The following is a 21,311-nucleotide window of genomic DNA, read 5'->3' on the forward strand; positions in this document are numbered from 1 at the left end:
GATCACAAGAGTTGTGATTCAATTTGACCCTTGTGACACCAACATTTCCACTCCTCCAGACAGATTTAGCCCTGTGTTTGGCGCAGGGGTCACTATTGGCCAGATTTGGTTACGAGGTCTGTGGTTGGCGTCCCATAATGCAGCGGGAACATAAACAGCAAAGAAGGCATGATGATATTGAACAAGTATGAACACAAATTACGCACCAAACTCCGTGCGTAACGGCGCGTCTTAGGTCTTTTTTGGCAAGCGTCTAATGAACCGCTGGATGAGTTGTTGTTTTTTTTACAGCGCTGACTTGCTCTTTTAGAATAATTGTGATGAAATTTGTTGTTGATTCGGAGTCTAAATACTCCCATTAGCCGGTAAAGTGAGGTTATATCAGTGCCGGCGTGTGCGCAGTGCAGTTTTAGTCTGCAGGTGATTAGTTCAAGAGTGCGCACGTCCTGCACGGAGACAGAAGTCATAAAAGTAACTGCAATCCCTGTTTCTCTCTCTTTCTCTCTCTCTCTCTCCTTCTCTCTCTCTCTCTTTCTCTTTCTCTCTCTCTCACTGGAAGTCTGCCAGCTCAAGCACGCTCCAAGCCTCCTCTCCTCTTGCGCTGCTTGCTGCTCACTTTACACCACCCCTCCTCTTGAGAGGAGAGAGGAGGAAGAGGGAGGAGGAGAAGGAGAGGGAGGAGAGAGAGAGAGACAGAGAGAGAGAGACAGAGAAGGGGGGGTCCTCCAGGAGCTGAAAGAGGTGGAGCAGAGGAGAGGGATGGAGGGAGGAAGGGGAGAGGAGGAGGAGGAGGGAAGGGGAGGGGAGTCTCTCTCTCTCTCCCTCTCTAGCCGACGCTGGAGTGAGGTGGGGTGGGGTTGGAGGGGGGGCGACGGGAGCCCTTGGCCGACTATTCGCCTTCCAGTTGCCTCCGCACTATATAAACACTCATTGGTGCCTCTGGCTTGACATACACACACTCATTACGCACGCATCCACACACACGTACACACACATACACACACACACACACACGCACGCACTGAGGGTGACTTGTGTAGGCAGCCAGCAGAGAGAGAGAGAGAGAGAGAGAGAGAGAGAGAGAGAGAGAGAGAGAGAGAGAGAGAGAGAGAGAGAGAGAGAGAGAGAGAGAGAGAGAGAGAGAGAGAGAGAGAGAGAGAGAGAGAGAGAGGAGCGCAGAAACAGAAAGGTACACAGTGAAGAGAGTGGACGACAGAAAGTAAGAGAAGCAGTAAGAGGACGGTGGCTCCTGAGCATCTCCTGCGCACCTTTTCGTTTCTGCACTCTCACGGATCTTAAAAGTCTACACTTTACTTTATCTTCCTCGAGTTTGCTCCAGACAGAGATTAAAAACTTTTGAAAAAGAGGTTTTTAAAAAAGAAAAATCTCTTCTTCTTCTTTTTTTTCTTTCTTTCAATTTTTTTGGATTTGAGAGAGAGAGAGACGCGATTCCTGGAAGAGATTTCGTTCATTTTTTCCCCCAAAAACCAAGTCTTTCCATCCCTCGAGAAGTTTTAAAAAGTAAAGCCCTTGTTAGTTCCAAGGCTCGGCTCACTTTTTCCACGTGTCCCACGTGTCCAAGCTTTTGACATAAACGTGTCACCTTGAGATTTTTTGGTTGACTTCAAGTTTCAGACTTTTTTCAAAACAAACTGAATTTCAAGTCACTAAGCCTCAAACGAGACCAAAAATGAGATTTCAAACAGCAGGACAGTCCCCAGTGATGTGTGATTCTTGTCCCAAATGCTTAAATCATTAAAGCAAAGTGGCTTTTAATGCGTTTATTTTTTTCCACTTTACAAGCTGAGGTGTGATACGGAAGATACGGGGAGCCCTGGCTGCGCTGCTCACCTGTAGCATCTCCTCCGCTCAGCCGACACTTTGAATTTGCACTTTTTAAAAAACAAACAACAAACAAACAACGCACAGACACGCCACTTTGTGACTATTTCAAGATAGAGATCCCGTCCTATATCTGCAAGAAAAATCGCACTCCACACAGTTCATTCATTCTGAAAACACAGCCGCCTCTTGTCACCTCCAGAGGGCTTTGGAGTGCGTAAAGGACTGCTGCGCTTTTACGCAAAAAAAGACTTTTAAAAAATCCAACTGATACATCCACCTGAGGATCCAATCTACCCTTTTTTTTGGTCACAGACACAAAGTTTGACGACACTTCAGCGCAACTTTCAACCGGTTTTTGAAAGTCTTCCAGAGCTCCAGAGAGACCGCCGGACTCTCCATCATCATGCTGTTCGACAGTTTCGACCTCGTCTCGGCGCTGGCCACTCTGGCCGCCTGCCTGGTGTCCATGGCGCTTCTCCTCGCCGTCTCCCAGCAGCTGTGGCAGCTCAGATGGACGGCGACGCGGGATAAAAACTGCAAGCTGCCCATGCCCAAAGGATCCATGGGCTTCCCTTTCATCGGCGAGACCTGCCACTGGCTTCTGCAGGTAAGCGCGTTCCTCGGGGCGGGAAAAGGGGGGCTTGGTGGAGTGCGACGCGGAGTCTGGGTCAGAGCGGGTCCCGGTGACAGACTGGGACTTTATCCATAAACGATGAATTCAGCTTTATCTGTTTTTGATACGATTCTTTCAGACTTTTCAACCTTTTTTCAATCTGTGTTCATTCATCATTCTTTCACACTCTCCCCCTCTGCAAGTAACTTCTGAGTTAAGTCTGTTTATGGGACGCTGTAATCATTCTGATATGGACTATAGAAGAAACCATTTTCACCAATATTTCATTTTATTCACAGATTATCTCGCATGTATCGTTGCGCTCTTTATTGGAGATGCTCACAAATCAAACATCCACCGATACAAGCACCTAAAAAAACGCTTATTTGTGCCTTTTCCTCCACTAAACACTCATCCGTGCGCAACTTTAACCAATTTGGCTCAACATGCCGTGATGCCCAGTGTCAAACATAGCCATCTGCTCATCTTGTGTCACTTATTTTTCATTAAATGTGTCTTTTCTTAGTTTTAAAACCCGATTCATCCTCATCCAGCGCGCATGTGTTGCACACAGAAGGACACCAGTCCGCGTGCAGCCCCGCCGGCACTGTCATCAAAAGACTTTCACTTCACTTTTGATTAGTTCATAGCCCCCGCAATCTCAGCCCTCGACTCTTCTCCCCACTGTGGCTCCATCAGGCGATCAGATCGGGGTCGAGCTGCAGTCAGGCTGATAGGTTATCGCTCATATCTGATACTGTGGCAATTAATGCAAGCTGGTGTCTCTGTGTAGCAGTAAAATATACACACGAATCGAATAAAATCTCTCTTTCTTTTATCTTGAAATCTCAAATTTAAACTGTCTGATGAGCAAAATGAGACGCTCTTGATGTGTGTTTGTGAAGTTTATTTAAAGAGGAGAAAGGAGAGCGAGAGAGAGAGAGACAGAGAGAGAGAGAGAGAGAGAGAGAGAGAGAGAGAGAGAGAGAGAGAGAGAGAGAAGTTGTTGGAGGTAAAAAGGGGTAAAGGGTTAAGGTGAGGGTAAAGTGCAACACCTCGGACTGTCTTTCTCCTCCTCTGCCTTTTTCTCCTCCTCCTCTTCCTCCTCCTCCTCTTCTCTTTTCCTCTCCTCCTCGCTGGTGAATCCAGACGCTGCAGCTCCGCTCCCTGCGGGCACATCTAGGCTGGAAACGCGTCCAAAAAAAGTTCCCAGCATGCTGCATGTTTCAGATAACATTCAGTGAGAGTACTTGTCTCGGCAAAGTTGATTGACAGATTCTGTAAAGTTGCTAAAAAAAAAAAAAGGGGTAAAATGTGTTGTGCGTGTATCGATCAGTCCTGCGTAACTTTCTGACGGGAAATCGATCATTTATTGGTTGATATTTGCCTCCAAACTTTGAGCAAATCACCTTCTATAAAACATAATTGCTCCTAATCAATCAACATGTATCTGAACTCAATCTTTAGACTTTTATTAAGTGACAGAAGGAGGTTTTGGGGGGTCGTTGTGTGACCCCACACCGGACTGCACGCGAGTCCCGCTAAGCAGCGGTTGTCAGCGCGAACTGATGGCTCCCAGGAGCACGCTCAGGGGGGAAAGTGGTGTGTGTGTGTGTGTGCGCGCGTGCATGTGTGTGTGTGTAGAGGGGGGTGTAGGGAGAGAAAAAACAAAGAAAGCAACAGAGTGGGTGAGAGAGACAGAGAAAAACCTCAATAAGAGAAGCAAATCAGGGAGGTAGGGAGGTGGAGGTGGTGGTGTTTGGGGGGGGGGGGGGTGCGCAAAGTGGGGGCTCGACGAGCGGAGGCACGTTGGCCGCGTGCGGGGCTTGAACTCGCGGTGCTCCTCTCCGTTACATCTGACACCGAGCAAGACGCGTTCCCGGAATGCAACTGAGGAAAGCGGCCAAGTTTATGGTGGGAGGGGGGGGTGGGAGGGAGGTTTTGGGGGTAGGAGAAGGGGAGGAGGGGGGGTCAGTCAGATGGAGGAATAAAAGCCTGTGTGTGTCTATACTTATGAGGACCAAATGTCCCCACAAGCATATCAAATCCTGGAAGAGTCTTGCTGCTTTTTGAGTGACTAAATCAGACTTTCACCTCACGTTAGAGTTAAAGAGTCAATGTTGTACTGTAGTGTAACTGTGTGTGTGTGTATGTGAGGAAAGAAAAAGAGAGATATATAGATGTGTTTGGTTGCAGTCTTATCATTTTCTGCACTGTAGGAAAGTGAGACAGACAGATAGATAGAGAGAGAAAGAGAAATGGAGATCTGTTGGGGACCTTTCTTGCCCAGATGTTGATTGTGTGTCTCTACTAATAGTCTGTTGTTCGATGACTCGTGGAGACGACTTGTGTTTGATTTAGTTGGAGAATTCATGAAATTAAGAGATAGACATACAGTGCATTGTCGTTTTCACTGCAGCATTTCATTAAGAGATGAGAAGTTCTTGAGTTTGTGGAGAACATATCAAGGTGAGATGTTTCTGAGACGAGAAATATTGATATAAACGCTGATTCAGCTCATGGAAGAAAAAAAGGAGAGCATTAGTTGTTTAAATCACTTCAGACAACGCATGTGTACATTTTCCTGCAGGCGACCTTTTGCGGTTTAAGCAAATGACGAGAAATGACAGCACTGGTTTATCTGTTTGGAAGGTTTCAGACAAGCATAGGAAATACTGTAGCGGGATGTTCTTTACGCCTCCGATCTGATAAGTTGCTTCTTTAATCATTTAAAAAGTGTTTTTTTTAATTGTAGCTTGAACTTGAAAGTTGTGCTGTTGTATCTCTGTCTCACCAGAGGGGGCGCCAGATCAGCGAAACGCTCACATCAGTGGTTTTATTTGCTCGTGTATTTTTTGATATGTAATGAAAGGTAACAATGTTTGCACCACCTTTAAAAGATAAGCTTTTTTATGTTGCAGAATATGTGTGAACAGATGTGCAGCAGGTGTTTGAATCTCTCAAAACACTTTTCAACTTTCATTTTCTTTTCTCTTTACCAACCTCTCGCATTTGTTCTCTCTTTCTCTCCCTCTCCTCTCCTCTTCTGCCCTAACGTCTCCTCCAGACTTCCTACATAAACACACTCCTGGCCAAAATGCGTGTGTGTATATAAACACACGGTATATTTTTACCTCGACACACATGGAGCAGCAGCGGCGGCAGCGGCGCATTTTTTGTGACGGATTCGTTTTAAAGCGATCTGCAGTTTAGAAATAGTTCTACGGTCACTCTGCCAAAGACCTGTCTGCTCTCATTAGGAGCCGGAGTTTTCTGAAGGGACGGTGCCAAGCAGGAGCGCTACCGAGCAGGGAAACACACACACACACACATACACACACACATATGCACAGTACCTACATGGTGCAGATTTATATATGTACAGAGATCAACACAGATCACATATGCACTTTTAAATGCACTCTTTTTATAAAGTTGTACACATATATAAAGACAAAATATGGACGTCCACATGCACCCATGAATGTCATTAAGGCTTCAATTTAGACGTGTACTATTAGAACACACATTGACAAGATATATTGACATTTTAAGGTGTTCGTTTTTAATTTGGGGCTATATTGGAATATCTTTGCATGATTTACAATTTAAATAAAAATGTCTTATTTATCTTATACTGGCTCTTTTTGCAGCCCCTCAGTTCAGCCTCTGTCTGAAACAGGCTGTTTTTGCGCCTGTCTCTTTAAGGCCTGCCTCTCTTGAGCCTACTCTGATCTGATTGGCTAACTTTCAAAAAGCCAAAGTCTCGTCCAATTTTACGACCGTTCAAGTGGCTTTATCAAAACACTGCGTAACATTTTGCTACTTTTTCTTGTTCTTTTATTAGAAAACGTCAATTTCTCAAATCCGAATCTGAAATATGAGCTTTGACGATGTGAACAACACATGGAAACACCTTAACGATTTCTCTGATTTGAGAATTGAAACAACCAATTTGGAAACTTATCTATGAATAAAAAAGTCACAGTGAAAGATTAAAGTAGTCTCTAAGCAACAACATGCACATTTTTAATTTCAAACACATACTTCTTTAAAATAATGTACCAATATTTCTGTGTAATGAACTTTTCTTAAGCTGCCACTTGGAGTCGCCAAAGTGCAAAGTTCCCACATGTGGTTTTGAATCTTATCTTATAGTTAAGCTTTAAATTAAACATTTTTTCACATATTTTGGAAGGTTATTAATATCATATTTAAGGTTTATTATGTTAATGAAGTTTAATACACTTCTAAAACATTCACTTATCTGTCAGTCAGAGCCGCCACAGCCACACTAATGCTGTTCCCAGTCAATGAGGGAAACCTATCTAACTGTCCTCTGGATACAGTTTCCCCTTGGTCTCATACACACACACACACACATAAATACACACTCAACCACACACACACACACACACACACACACACACACACTCACATGCTGCGCAGATAGGCTGGACTGAATCTGGGTCAGACCAGAGGAAATGAACACATGGCACAGAGACTCAGACTGTATAGTGTGTTTGTGTTTTTTGAAGTTTGTGAATGAGACTGACACGCACACGCACACACACGCACACGCACACACACACACGCACACACACACACGCACACACACACACACACACACACACAGTAGATTTCTATACAGAAGGTGTGAAAAGCATTATCAGTGATCGTTTCTTGCTGTTATAATTAGTTAAATTTGGCTTTCCGCAGTTTGCACACAACTTTGGCACAAGCTCACATACTGTACACACACACACACACATACACACACGCTAATGGGTTGTCCCTCCGACCTTCTGTCTGCCAGCCTGTCATCTTGTCTCTGTCTGTTTTGCAGTGTAAATGATGGTGGGCAGAGTAATAACAGTCCTGCAGACCAAACACTCTCTCATCACGCACAGTGACGACAGCTCTCTCTCTCTCTCTTCTATTCCCCCTCTCTCCTCTCTTCTTCCTCTTCTTTCCTTCTTCTTCTACACCTGTTTTGCACTCTAACCCTAACCCTAACCCTAACTATTACAAACCGACTTCTTCGATATTAGGATGTATTTTAAGGTGAATCTGTCGTTCAGTCGCTCTTCTGTCCCCTTGTGAGAAACTCACGGTGCATTCAAATTCAAAAGTTGAAGTCGTATTTATGAGTATTTGAACAGCTCCCCTTTCAAAAATGTGGCGTTCACGGCTTCGTAGTGAAACGTTGGCGAGTTGTGATGAAGATCGTTACTTTTCTGGTTTCTCAATCACTTTTTTTGGTTCTCGTCACATTTCTACACACCCTATTTAAACGTAAAACACACTAAATAAGTCACGATTTTTGAAGAAGTAACAACGCAGCATCTATTTTTGTCACCAGTCACCTAAACGCTGACCAGCTACCACTTTCAAAAATCCTTACGTTACATTTGTCGGCTGCTTTGGTTTATTTTCACTCATTTAAGGAACAAATTGGCCTCGATGCACAATAATAATGTTTTGAGCAGCTTCGATGTTCATTTGCAAGTCACGTAGGGTCACAGCTGGTCGTTTTCCACCACACAACGTATATATATATACTTGCATTAACATCTCTTTCTTAACTTTGGAAACTCAAACAGTACAGTTTTTGTCAGTAATGTGTTTAAAAAGAAGATTAAAAAACATAGACAACAGCTCAAACTGCCACATCAGATGCTTATGTAACCGCTGACAGCTCCGAATTACCCCTGAACGCCTCGTTTATGATGAGCAGCGTTTATGTTTCTCCGCATCTCATCATGGGTTAAAAAAAAAAAAAAATCTGGATTTATATGGTGCTGACGAGCGAGACCGAGCGCTCTGGAGCCTCTCTGGTGCGCAGCGCGTGTGGGATCTTTGTGTTTTTCGGGGCGGACTGCTCCTTTACACAGCTCAGACAGAGCAGGGATTGTGAGACCTGGTGGCTTCATCTATACGAGGTTCCATTACTGCGGTCCAGCCCGCTGTGTGCTGCATAGCTGTGGTTACACAGTCCTGAGGCTCCCTTGCACACACACACACAAATACACACACACAAAGTGGATGGAAAGACTACAAGTACACACACACAGTCACATATGCAGATGTATTGTGAACACACACAAATCAAGCACACATGCACAGAAGTGTGTGAGCTGCAGAGATCATTTTACAATGTTGATTGATTAACTCTCTTCTTTCTTTTTCTCTTTTTCTTTCTCTCTTTCTTTCTTCTGTTTGATGCCATAAGAGTGGCAGGGTGCTGGCAAAGTGTGTGTGTATGTGTGTGTGTGTTGGGTGAGAGAGATACATAGTTCATTGAGCGGGCACAAGGGGAAGCCCTTTGTGTGTGTGTGTGTGTGTGTGTGTGTGTGTGTGTGGCGTTACTGTGTTAACATTCAAGGCAGGACCCTTGAACCTCCGAGGACTCTTCTTCTCACACCCCTGTAACCTTTTGTCAAGCTTCTCTCCATCTTTTCGTCTCATCTCGCTTTTCTTTTGTCGTATTTCTACAATCTTTCTTCTTTAATTTGTTTAATTTGTTTAAAAACGGGATGATTTTTCCCCATTTTTCTACCGTGTTGTTCGTACTAATATCGACACATTTTTAACCTTTATCTGTACTTGTTTTCCTTTTTCTTCCCAATCGCTCAAATCTTCCTCTTTGTCATTTCTTTCTCTTTTAAATGCGTTTTCTTTCCTTCTCTAATTGTGTTTTTATGTTATCATTTTATTCGCCTGTCCTGACTCGACTTTTCCCGAAAATTTCCCCATAATCTCGCCTCTTCCCTTTTCCTCTTTCTCCTAATTCGCCATCTTTTCCTATCTTTAAATCGCTTTAATTGCATCCCTTCTTCGTCCTTCATACTTCATGTCGTCATTGAGACAAAATCTAAAATATTCATTTCGGATTTCACTATATTTTGTTTTTACTTCGTTCCTCTTCTTCTTCGTCGTCGTCGTCTTCGTCTTCTTCTTCTCCCGTGTTTTCCCCTCCATCCCTCCTCCTCCTCCTCTTGTACAGATTAGCAGGAGGTACTGGCAGTGGTCTCCCTTGCCCCTTCTTTCACCCCGAGAACACACTGATCCCTCCTCTAACACGCTTGTCCCAGGCCGAGTATAGAGGCCAATGTTAGGCTTTCTTTGTCAATGAGTGTGTGTTTGTGTGTGAGTGTGTGTGAGAAAGAAAGAGAGAGCGTTTTACTAATTTGTATATATGGCAATTATTCGTCTTTCTCTTGAAGTCTGAGGAAAAGATAAAAACCAAAAGGTGTATCTCACCACTTTCCAGGTTTCTTACTTTATCTGTGATGCTCAGTTTCAAGAACATCACAAACTTGTAACATAATATTTAAAAAACGTCTCCTCTTCTTGCCGCTATGCGAAAGTGAAGCCTTTTTCGGGAGCTGCCATCTGACGTCATTTAGAGCCAGAGTCTGCACAGTATAGAGTCGGATGCTACACTGACGCCCCTAAGCTGTTTTATATATTATCAAATAACAAATTAAAACTAAAACATATCAGAAAAATCATCACTTGGATGAACGTCAGCGTGATAAGAACGACCTAAAATGCCCCAAAAACATCTGCTAGCATGAAGCGATACTGCTGCCAGCCACCAGGGGGCGATCATGACGTCCAAATTTAACAAACAATGTTTAAAAAGGCTCCTAAAGCAGCTCGGCACTAGTTTTTTTTAGCAAATGTTCCTAAAACAGAATCAAAAACTACTTTTAGCGGCGGATTGATAAAGATTCGGAGCTCTCGTGAGTATATTATAGATACAAACTCAAAACTAAGCTGGTTTCTATCATTCACGGGATTCATTGACAATAAGAAACTGAAGTATGGATGTATTTTGTTGACTTAGCATTCCACAGTGGCAGTCCTGTATTCGCTTGTAGTTGTGTGTGTGTGTGTGTGTGTGTGTGTGTGTGTGTGTGTGTGTGTGTGTGTCAGGGTATTAGCTGGGGTCCCGGGGTGAGTGCTTAGAGAGTTTTGAACAACCATAATCTCCCTTTCTATAATGTCCTCGGGTCAGGGGCCAACCCTCTCTCTCTCTCTCCCTCGCTCTGCCTCTCTCTCTCTATTCTACTTGTTTTTTGGCTGAACTATCTGTAGCCCTTTTTCGTTAATCCGTCCTTTTGAAAAAACAGCACCCTTCCCATCTCTCCGCCTCCTCCGCCACGCTCTGCGCTCGCTTTCTCTCGCCCCTGTTTCTGGCTTCTCTTCACCTTTTCACTTTCTCTCTCTCCCTCTCTCTCTCTCTCTCTCTCTCTCGTTCTCTGCTCTTATTTTTCTTTCTCTGTCCTCTTTTCCTCTCCTCCATCCTTTCCTTTCCTTTCCCTCTCGTCCTGCTCTCTTATTCCTCCTCTTTCTCCTCCTCTCTCTGTCTCTCTGATGCGGTGGCGTGACCGCAAAGGGACGGGGTTCATTGTCAAGTCGAGGACCTGTCGCACCATTCAAACACACACACAATCACACACACACACACACACACATACACAAAAACACACACATAAAACCTCACACACTGGTTCCTTGGTATCTCTGGCACCGGCTGAATGATTGACAGCAGAAAAGAAAGAAGGAATTCCCTCACAGCCTTTGACCTCGTTTCCTCTCTCTCTCGCCTTCTTCTCTCCTGTTGCAGCTGCTGCTTTATTTTTTGGTTCACTTTTCATTTTTAACCTTTAATTTAGTCGAAAAAGATTCACTTTTCTGGCGAAATTGCTGTGCCGCCATTCCTGCTCGACGCTCATCGCTGTGGTGCTGCTTTACCCACAAATCAAGAGTGAAGAGTTTATCGCTCTCATTAACTAATAAGTTGCTCTTTTTCTTTCATTTTCATCACTTGAATCATCTTAATCACCTGTTCCCTCCGAGTCGCCACACCGAACAGACCAAGAGCGACTGAAACATCGTTTTATCGCTTTTTCCCATCTTAAAAGTTGCACTCGAACGCACCGCAAAGACAGCACCTGCTTTGAAAAGAAATGAGAAACCGTTAATGCTAAAGTTTTTAACACTTTTTTCATGTGTGCACTGGGGTTTAAAATAAGCACTCACACACCAATAATCTAACGTTATAGTAAAGAACTTTGACTCGCAGAAAATACATCATGCAACATTAAGAGTTTATGCATGTGTAGAATAAATCCTGTGTGTGTTAAATTCAGATTTAGATGCTTTTATAAACTCAAATCAACACGACACATTTTGACTAAATATTTGCCAAGGCTGCAAACATTCAAGAGCGCTTTTTGACGAAATCTCCCTTTAAAAATCCAACCAAATTCACTTCAATTTTAAAAACGCTTACTGTATATCTTTCTGTTTTTTTTTTTTAAATCTCTAGTCTAGATCCTCTTCTTCTTTCATTCTAAGTATGAACACGAGCTGGTAAATTGCTCTGTTTGTTGCGCTCATAAGTGCTGTCATTCATCTCCTGCTGCGGTCTCTGCTTCTCCCTCTTTTCTAAAAAAGCATCGCGCCCGCTCCCTGTAAAGCTTCACCCTAATATTACTGTTTTATAACTGCTCTAAATGTACACTTTCTCTCTCTCTCTCCACACACACACACACACACACACACACACACACACACACACTTTCGCTGTCCCCCCAGCTTGCCCTTGTGTGTGTGTGTGTGTGTGTGTGTGTGTGTGTGTGTGTGTGTGTGTGTGTGTGTGTGTGTGCTGCTGCGTTGATCTAAGTAAACATAATTAGCTGTGTTTTTTTGTCTTGCCCTAATAAAAGAGTCATTTGTTGGACATTTCCACTGCACTACAAAGAAGACATTTATAAGCTCGAGCCCAGGTTCGCCCCCAGGCCAACCCCAACAGAACAGACGGGGGTATTTTTAGCATATGGCCGGCGCGCTAGCTAACTCTGCTCGGACAGTCTGTGTGTGTGTGTGTGTGTGTGGAGAGAGAACAAGAGAGACGGGGGAGATTTTTATACGATTTTTCTAGCGATCGTGGCGGCAATTGTCAGACAATTTTTGAGCATTTGTGAGCATGTAATGAAAGGTTTTGTGTGTGTGTGTGTGTGTGTGTGTGTTTGGATGGCGTGTGTGGAAAATCCTCACATCAACCCCTCCCTCTCTACCTCCCTCCCTCTCTCCTCCTCCTCTTCTCTCTCCCTCCTTTATTGAGGTTCTTGTAAAATATCTGATAAATCTCTGTTCAAAAAAATATAAAAGGGACTCTGTAGAAGCTGACATCGCCACCCTGTCCAGACACACACACCCAAAATAACTATATTTAAAAGACATTCATTATTAAACACAACTCCTAACCTTCATCTGTGCTTTAACCCCGACATAACCTTCCTTACACCCTTATCATGACCTTAACTCTGCTCCTAAACCTTCACCACTACACTACCTGCAGCTCTGCTCCCATATGAGGCTGCGTTCGCTATTCCCAAACGCTATTAACGACCCTTGTGTTATTTTCAGCTTAAAGCGAACTGGGAGTTTGGGCCGAGATAGACGGAAAGTCGTAAAAAACAGACAGAAACAAACATAGTAGGAGCTCCGATTGTGTACGATATTGGAGAATTTGTGTAGTTCGCTAAAAATAAAAGATTTCAATTAAGAGATTCTTATTTATAAATTTGTGGCTAGATGGTTCAACTGTGTCCTCAAGCTTTGACTGAAAATTTATGCGAAAAGCAAACAAGCAAGAAAAGAAAATACATAAAAATAGGAGTTAAATCAAGGAGTTAAACTACCAAGTATTGAGTCTATATGAAGCAGAATATGTTTCAAATATTAATAAACGTCAATTTGCATGAGTGAAATTAACCTGTGTGACCAAAAACCCCAATAGACACATTTTAAAAGAGCAGTGTCACGTTTACTTAACAACGTCTGACACGTTTAATTAATATAAAAGTGTTATTAAGTACGATCATTTCAGCATTTTGAGCCGGTTTGCTGAAAGCACCTGTGTTCCAGGCATCTTTACGTCTTTAATTACGATGGAGGGAAATTCAGTTTAACACATATTAAGCTGTTAAAGTTTAACGCCAGCTTTAGATTTCCAGTAAATGCTGCTTCTGAGTAAAATTACACCACCTGCTTAATCAAATAACGAGTGTTAAATACAACGTGAGGCAACAAAGTATGCAAAAAAAACAACTACTGACTGAACTGTGCTGGAAAAAAGTGAGCGGTGTTCCCCCTTCTTTACTCTCACACACACACACACACACACACACACACTAAGACACACTAAGACACACACATCATGTTTTGTGCCTCAGCAGCCAGCTTGTACTTCTCTTAGTTGCTAGGTAACATCTCCACAAGAGAAGGGAGAAAAAAAAGAAGCTTTAAAACTTTATGCCCGCCATCATTAAGAGAAACCTCTTTATGGTTTTCAGCTCACATCAGAGTTTGTTGCCTGTGACCTCGGCGGTAAAATCAGCCGTAATGTTGTGGTAGCAATTTTGGTTTCTGGGGTTTTGTTTTTTTTTTTTTGTTTTTTGTTTTGCAAAAACTTGAGCGAGTGTTTACAGCGACGTTTGGAGGGAAAGTGTTTCAGTCTGCGTAATCAGTGTGAAGCTGTGACGCCTGCGTCTCCGCGGCGACGTCTAGGACTCTGTGTATGTATAAAGTGTGTGTGTTGTGATCCTGTGTGCGGTTATGTACGTGTTCTCCTGCAAGAGAAGTGTGGCGTCATTACATCACAACTTTTCCATGCTCGCTCTCTCTCACTCTCTCTATGTGTGTGTGTGTGTGTGTGTGTGTGTGTGTGTGTGTGTTTTGCCAGATTTGGGATGGAGAGGGGGGTGTACACTTCTCACATTTTAAGCTAAATGTCATCCAGACCACACCCCTGGCACACACACACACACACACACACACACACACACACACACACACACACACACACACACACACACAGTATTTCAGTGTAACTTTTGTTTTACACACATTTTTTTCCATTTTCTTGCAGCAGCGACTAAGACAGATGAAAACCTTCAGTATCCTGCCAAAATGTGTGTGTGTGTGTGTGTGTGTGTGTGTGTGTGTGTGTGTGTGTGTGTGTGTGTGTGTGTGCGTGTGTGTGTGTGCGTGCGTGTGTGTGAAAAGAAAATAAAGAGAAATGGAAAGAGAAAATGTACGAAGAGATACACACATGATGCACGAAGCTGCACACACACACACACACACACACACACACACACACACACTAAAAAAGTACACAATCGGCCCAATCTGATGCTGTATCTTGGAGTGTGAAAGGGAGCCTTGTCTGGCTGCCTGAGGAACTCCCTTCAAATTGGACCGTGTGTGTGTGTGTGTGTGTGTGTGTGTGTGTGTGTGTGTGTGTGTGTGTAAGCAGGCCTGCCAGGCAGACATACTAAACCACTCTACATCCATGTGGCAGCAAAATGTAGCTTGGAAAACAACCCCACTCTAACACACGCACACGCACACACCCCGAGGGCTCCAGAGGCCAGTCGGCGACCTGGTGTGGTGTGTGTGTGTGTTAATGTGTGTATGTGTGTGTGTGTGTGTGTGTATGTGTGCATGCCACAGTAAAAAGAGGAAGTGTACAGGAGCTGTGAAAACAGTTCAGGTCAACAGTTTGTACCCAGACACATCGACAGAGAGAGAAAGAAGAAACTGAAATCTGTAAAAGATGGAAGGAATGAGCAGGGATAAAAAAAAAAAAAGAGGAGGAACTGTTCACATTTAAGAGGGGGGAGAGATTCAGTAACTACACAGAAGTTTGAAGTTTCAGCCCCTTCAAAAAAATCATAGAGCGGTTGCTTTCTGAAGTCACCGTTTTGCACTGACGTTCAACTGGAAGAAATGCATCGCAGCAGCGGTCACGACTGCTGCCTCCAACCACAGGAGCAGCAACGTAGAGCTCGATTGTAACGCAGCTATAAGACAGGATGTGTTTCGAGTCGGGGGTAAAGAAAACGCGCACGGTGTGGATGAACTAACACATCATGAAAAAAAAAAGGTCTTAACATCTGAAGTAGCTTAAGTGCAATTACAAACACAAGCTACAAAGGTGGGGCGTGTTTGGCTGCTAATTAATGGCATTTTTCATCTATAAAAGCAGTCTGGCAATCAAGAGTTTTTCAAAGCAACATGAAACAGCGAAACGGAGCTGCAAAGAGGCCGAGGCATCTGTGCTCAATTTGGGTCGAGTTCACACAAGAAAAACGTTGAGATGTGAGGTGCGTCGCAAAGAGGGGAGAAAAGAGATGAGCTGCAAGGAATGAAATGAAAAAAGTAGGCGAGACTGCAGACTGGGGTTTTATTTTTGCAACTCACAGAAGAAGAAAAAACGCAGTGAAATCGAAAAGAATTGCAGAAGAAATGATTCTTTATGTGACTTAAGGCTTGAAAAAAAGAATTAGAAAGAAATTATGTAATATTTTAAGAACTTTCTTTGAATGACACCAAACATAGCAAACTGCATTAACAGAGAAGAAGAGCAACCTCGGCCGATTCTGCAAAACCCTGCATTACGTTCAGTGCTAACAGTTTTGTAGCTACGTCCAATATTGCTGTTTTAAAGTTCTCATTACTAAAAAGTTATGCATCAGGTAGCTAAATTTAAAAAAATGCATGTCTGTAACAAGATAAAAGCAAGTCTTCCTGCATAAAATTCAGACTTGCTACACAACAGGCATGCTAATTCTTGCATTAGCGCCTAGCATTACCCATAAATTGACGCTAAACCAAGTTCACACAATGCTGATTAAGCCTATAAATCTCTCTCACAGTATACCTGAGCTTTAATCTGGTGTTTGACATTTCCCGTGCTGGCCAGTTAGCTTCTGTTTAGCTCTTTGTTATCTTGAACGGGAATAAAATACGGTGTTTTTGTAATTACTCTCACTGCCTGAAGGGGGAGACACATGTCGGACACTGCAGCTTTAAGTGAAGAATCATCCAATATGTATATATGTATATGTAGTCCTAAAGAGCGATATGACAGAAACATACAAAATATGTAACTCTTGACTTACATTTGCAGCTGTTTCCTTCAAATTAGATGTGTTCTCATGACTTTTCTGCACACTATGAGACAAAAAGAGACATAGAAAGAAGACACTGTTCAGTTCAAACAGGCATTTAAGTGTGATGACAAATTAAAGCTCACTCAAACTCTAAAAGCTAAAAGTCTTCTATGGTTTCCTTTATGATGATGATGCATTGAAGGTGTAGCCAAAAAAAAAAAAAAAGGTGTATAATGGGAAATAGGATGTCTCTGAAACACGCTGAATGCTACTGAAGAGAGTTGTAGATGTTCTTCCTGTGATCGATAGAAGAAGAAAAGATAAAAGTTTCTATTTATATTTTAGCTGATGCTTTAATCCAGAGTGGCTTGCAGTGAATAGAGCAGGTAGCAGGTTTAGTGTGTGGCGGTTAAACACTCGCTCTCTTGGCAAACGGAGGCAGTTTTTGATTTGATTGTATTAAATGTATCAAGACTCTTCGCTGCAGGACTCTGAGCCACAAATTATACCGTACACCAGAATCACTGAGTGCATAAATGTGTAGCTTCAAGTCAGCGGAGAGGAGGAAAAAAAATCTGAAGCTGTGTTTGCACTCACACACACGCTCACACACACAGACACACACACACACACACACACACACACACACACACACACACACACACACACACAGACACACACACACACACACACACACACACACACACACACACACACACACACACACAGACACACACACACACACACACACACACACACACACACACAGACCCACACACACACACACACAAACCACTGCTGTGAGAGGTGTGTCTTAAACAGGAAACAAACTACCTGCTAAAATTAGTTGCATTCACACACACACACACACACACACACACACATACACACACACACACACACACACACACACACACGTAAACACAACTGAACACACACTAAATTTACGGTTTGTACACTTCGGAGCGCTCTCTTTCTCTGACACACACACATAGTTTGAAAGTTAAAGCAGCTTTTTACGTTAATTCACACCAAAATATGAAAGAAAAAGAGAAACATATAAAACACTGTATCTTATTTAAATGTGGGACCAAACTGTTTTATGGCACCTCATAGTACTGCTTCTTTGGCACGTATGTTTACATATGTTACCAGTGTGTGTGTGTGTGTGTGTGTGTGTGTGTGTGTGCCTCACAGTTGTACATATCTCTTTCCCCATGAGTAAACTGGGGTCAAACCAGTTAGTGTTGTCACGGCAATTTGCAGTTAGGCCTCTGCGTGTTTGTTTGCTTTGCACGTTTTTTTGGTGAGTTTTATGAATTTAGTGTATGTGTGTGTGTGTGTGTGTCTGTGTGTGTGTGTCTGTGTGTGTGTGTGTGTGTGTGTGTGTGTGTGTGTGTCTGTGTGTGTGTGTGTGTGTGTGTGTGTGTGTGTGTGTGTGTGTGTGTGTGTGTGTGTGCAACATGCAGGACTACATGTCTGCACAGTATTTGAGTGTGTTTTTCTGCACATGCAAGTTTTGCCTTCACTGTATGCATGTGTCTTAAATGTGTGTGTGTGCTTGCGTGTGAATGATATGTCTGTCTCTAAGGCTTGGTGTGTGTGTGTGTGTGTGTGTGTGTGTGCAACATGCAGGACTACATGTCTGCACAGTATTTGAGTGTGTTTTTCTGCACATGCAAGTTTTGCCTTCACTGTATGCATGTGTCTTAAATGTGTGTGTGTGCTTGCGTGTGAATGATATGTCTGTCTCTAAGGCTTGTGTGTGTGTGTGTGTGTGTGTGTGTGTGTGTGTGTGTGTGTGTGTGTGTGTGTGTGTAACACAGTAAGCTGCCCTCGGGCTGATATATATTCTTTTCACTCAAACAGCCCATTTACAGTTCTGGGGTCGGCTCCCTCTCGCTCTGCCGTGACCCGGACCGTTTAGAGGTCAGCGTCAAAGCTGAACCCAGGTCAGCTCGCTAACTGACTCCAGCTCGGGTCCTCTGGGGGTTTGCTGACAGCCAGGCTGCTCAAAATGTGGGGCAGGGGCCCGAAATGGGCTGCCGCGGCTTCTTCTGGTGGGCCACGATGTGAAAAAGGAACCGAGATGTTGTTATTTTTGTATCCTCTGGGAAGCTTTTTTATCAATGAGCATTTCTGTGGTTCTTCTGGTTCAGCTGTCAATTCTGGCATCTTCTTTCTGGGATATTCTGTGTTTCGCTCTTTCGTTCTCTTTTCTTTTCAGCCAAAGAAGTGAAGTTCAGGCTCTTGCTAAACTGGGAAAATAAAAACATGATTTCTTAACAAGACGGCAAGAATGTTCAGAATTGAAAATAGTAAAACTTTGAACTTGAAATAGGTCGGATAAACGTCATATCTGAGATTACAACGTGCAAAACAGAAATTTAAGTTTTCAATGATAATTATATTAAAAGTATTAACAACCTACGGGGTTGCTGTATAGTTAAGAGGGTAGAAAATGGATAATTTGACTTCTTCAGGCTTCAAAAATGTATTAAAATAAAACAATCTGAGAAGTTTGAACTGGTCACAAGCTGCAGAAATATGCATTACGCAATAAAGAGGTTACATGGAGTTGTAGTTTCATTTTAAAGGCTCTTCACACTCAAAAATCTATGTTTAAAATACTCCAAATCATCAGTATCAGACATTTAAAGGATGAGCTGAGGCTGAAATCTCTTTTTTTCTCCCCAATTCTGGTCCTTCATTCATTTACTACATTGGGAGCTTTGAGCTGAAAATGTTTTGACAACCTTTGACCTTTAACTATTCAGAGGCTGATTGTCCTAAAGGCAATTTAAATCAGTTTTCATTGAGTTAACCTCATGTATACAGGCTCCCTAAACATCTGCAGTCTGCTACCTTCAAGTTTACTTTTGCTCTGGGAGCAGAGATGATAGAAACATCAGTAACTTTTTGCATGTGGGGGCAGGCGGGCGGGCGGGCGGGGGGGGGGGGGGGGGGGGATTCTTCAGAAATGGTCCATTTGGACCCCAAACCACAAAAAGAGAAAGAGAGGGAGAGAGAGAGAGAAAACACTTACTCAGAGCTTTTAGAGGTGAAGATCAAAGCTGGAGTGGAGGTCAGAATCTAAAGTCTGGTTTGAATTAATAGCAAACGTAAAAATCAGTCACTGCAGAGCTCAAACTATCAGGACTTGAAGGTTTTGGTCAGTTTTCTTTATGTTAAAGGTGATGGTGATGGTGAGGGTGAAGAGGGTGATGCAGACGTTTGGGATGATGGTGATGATGATGATGGGTAGAAAGAAAAAGATGTGGATTGAGCGATTGGGTGATGATGTTAAGTTGGGTGTTTCCTGCCTTAAGATGATGTTTCTTATCGAATTTCTGGCGGGTCCATTCTGGTTCTTTGTGGCGAACGTGACAAAGCAGCATGAAATATAATATATAAGTAGAAGCGGGAGAGGCGAGGAGATGAGGGGGATCTCCGTTAGCCGAAGGGATGGGCAAAGCGTTTCTCTAACGTCACTGAAACAGGGTGGAGTGTTTGGGGATTTCCTCAACAGAAATCTCCTCTCACACCTCGACTAGCAAAAGGGAAATTCCGCCTTTTAGCAAGTTCACAACATTTGGGCGACAGTCGCTCGCTCGCAACCCTCGAATCAATTAGATGCTCAATTTTTGTCGTTTTTTGACTTTTCAGACCTTTTTAAAGAAATAGAAATATTTGGGAAGTGCATTTGTAGTTTATATCACAGCAGACTGCAAAATATATGAAATAAATGTTTGATGATGAGTGTTTAAAATGAAAAATGGAAGTTAAAAAAAAACATGAACGTTTGAGTCTCTGTTGCAGACGAATAATCCTGCTTTATAATCAAGTTTTCAGAGCTTTAAGATTGATCTATTTTGTCTCCTCTCTCTCTTTCTCTCTCTAGGGTTCGGGCTTCCACGCGTCACGGAGGCAGAAGTACGGCAACGTGTTCAAGACCCACCTGCTGGGTCGCCCTCTAATCCGGGTGACGGGCGCCGAGAACGTGCGTAAGGTGCTGATGGGCGAGCACACGCTGGTGACGGTGGACTGGCCTCAGAGCACCGCCACGCTGCTGGGACCAAACTCACTGGCCAACAGCATCGGAGACATCCACCGCAAGAGGAGAAAGGTCAGGACACACATATACACACACACACACACACACACAAACGGTTCTGAGTATTTTGGGTTTGGATTCAAGGAATATGCCGCTGATCTCTTCAGACTCAATTATTTATAAAAGTATCTTTCTCCTTCTAAGAGGACAGTAGATGAGGCCAGTTTGGGTTCACGATGCTTAAAATAGACTAAAACTAAGATGCAGAATAACAGAGAAACATTAAAGATTGATATTTGGTGGAATATTCCTTTTATGAACAGCTACCACACAAGCAAAGTTACATAACATATAATATGGAAAGATATGAAAAACCTGTTTGATTTTGACCTAATTTTTAAATTAATATTTCACATTTCAAGGCGCCAAATTAAATAAAAAATGAACAAGTTACATACATTCAGATTATTGCAGATTACTGTAATTACATACAAAGGTTAAAGCATACTCAAGAGTTAAATATGCATAAATGACAGATATATAAATATTCCTCTTGCACCATAATTTTAAGGTAATACCATAATAGATCTATCAGAAGCACAAGAGAAAAAAACACACCTTAAATGTTGGTTTAAAAGTCGCCTTAAATGTTCAACTTTCACTCTTGCCAAGTATTTATAGGATGAAACTCGAGCAAAATATTTAACTGTAGCTGCAACATGTGCACAAATATAAGAATTAAATAAAGGCCACATAATATATTGATATGTCCTGCTGCATTTATTTCATATGTAATAAATGGTTTAAATCAATAAGAAAGTCT

The 21,311-nt window shown here is 42.8% G+C and overlaps 1 protein-coding gene across 1 annotated transcript in view; it reads left to right on the forward strand.

Moving 5' to 3' along the window:
- The first annotated feature begins 1,584 nt into the window (after positions 1 to 1,584).
- LOC134005924 (cytochrome P450 26B1) overlaps positions 1,585 to 21,311 on the forward strand; it is a 34,553-nt gene continuing 14,826 nt past the window's right edge. Inside the window, exons 1-2 of the mRNA XM_062444963.1 lie at positions 1,585 to 2,452; positions 20,336 to 20,560. Of these exons, the coding sequence (XP_062300947.1) occupies positions 2,249 to 2,452; positions 20,336 to 20,560 (429 nt within the window). The 5' untranslated portion in view covers positions 1,585 to 2,248. The remainder of the gene's footprint in view (positions 2,453 to 20,335; positions 20,561 to 21,311) is intronic.

The sequence above is a fragment of the Scomber scombrus genome, chromosome 23 (assembly GCF_963691925.1).
Source record: "Scomber scombrus chromosome 23, fScoSco1.1, whole genome shotgun sequence".
NCBI lineage: Eukaryota > Metazoa > Chordata > Actinopteri > Scombriformes > Scombridae > Scomber > Scomber scombrus.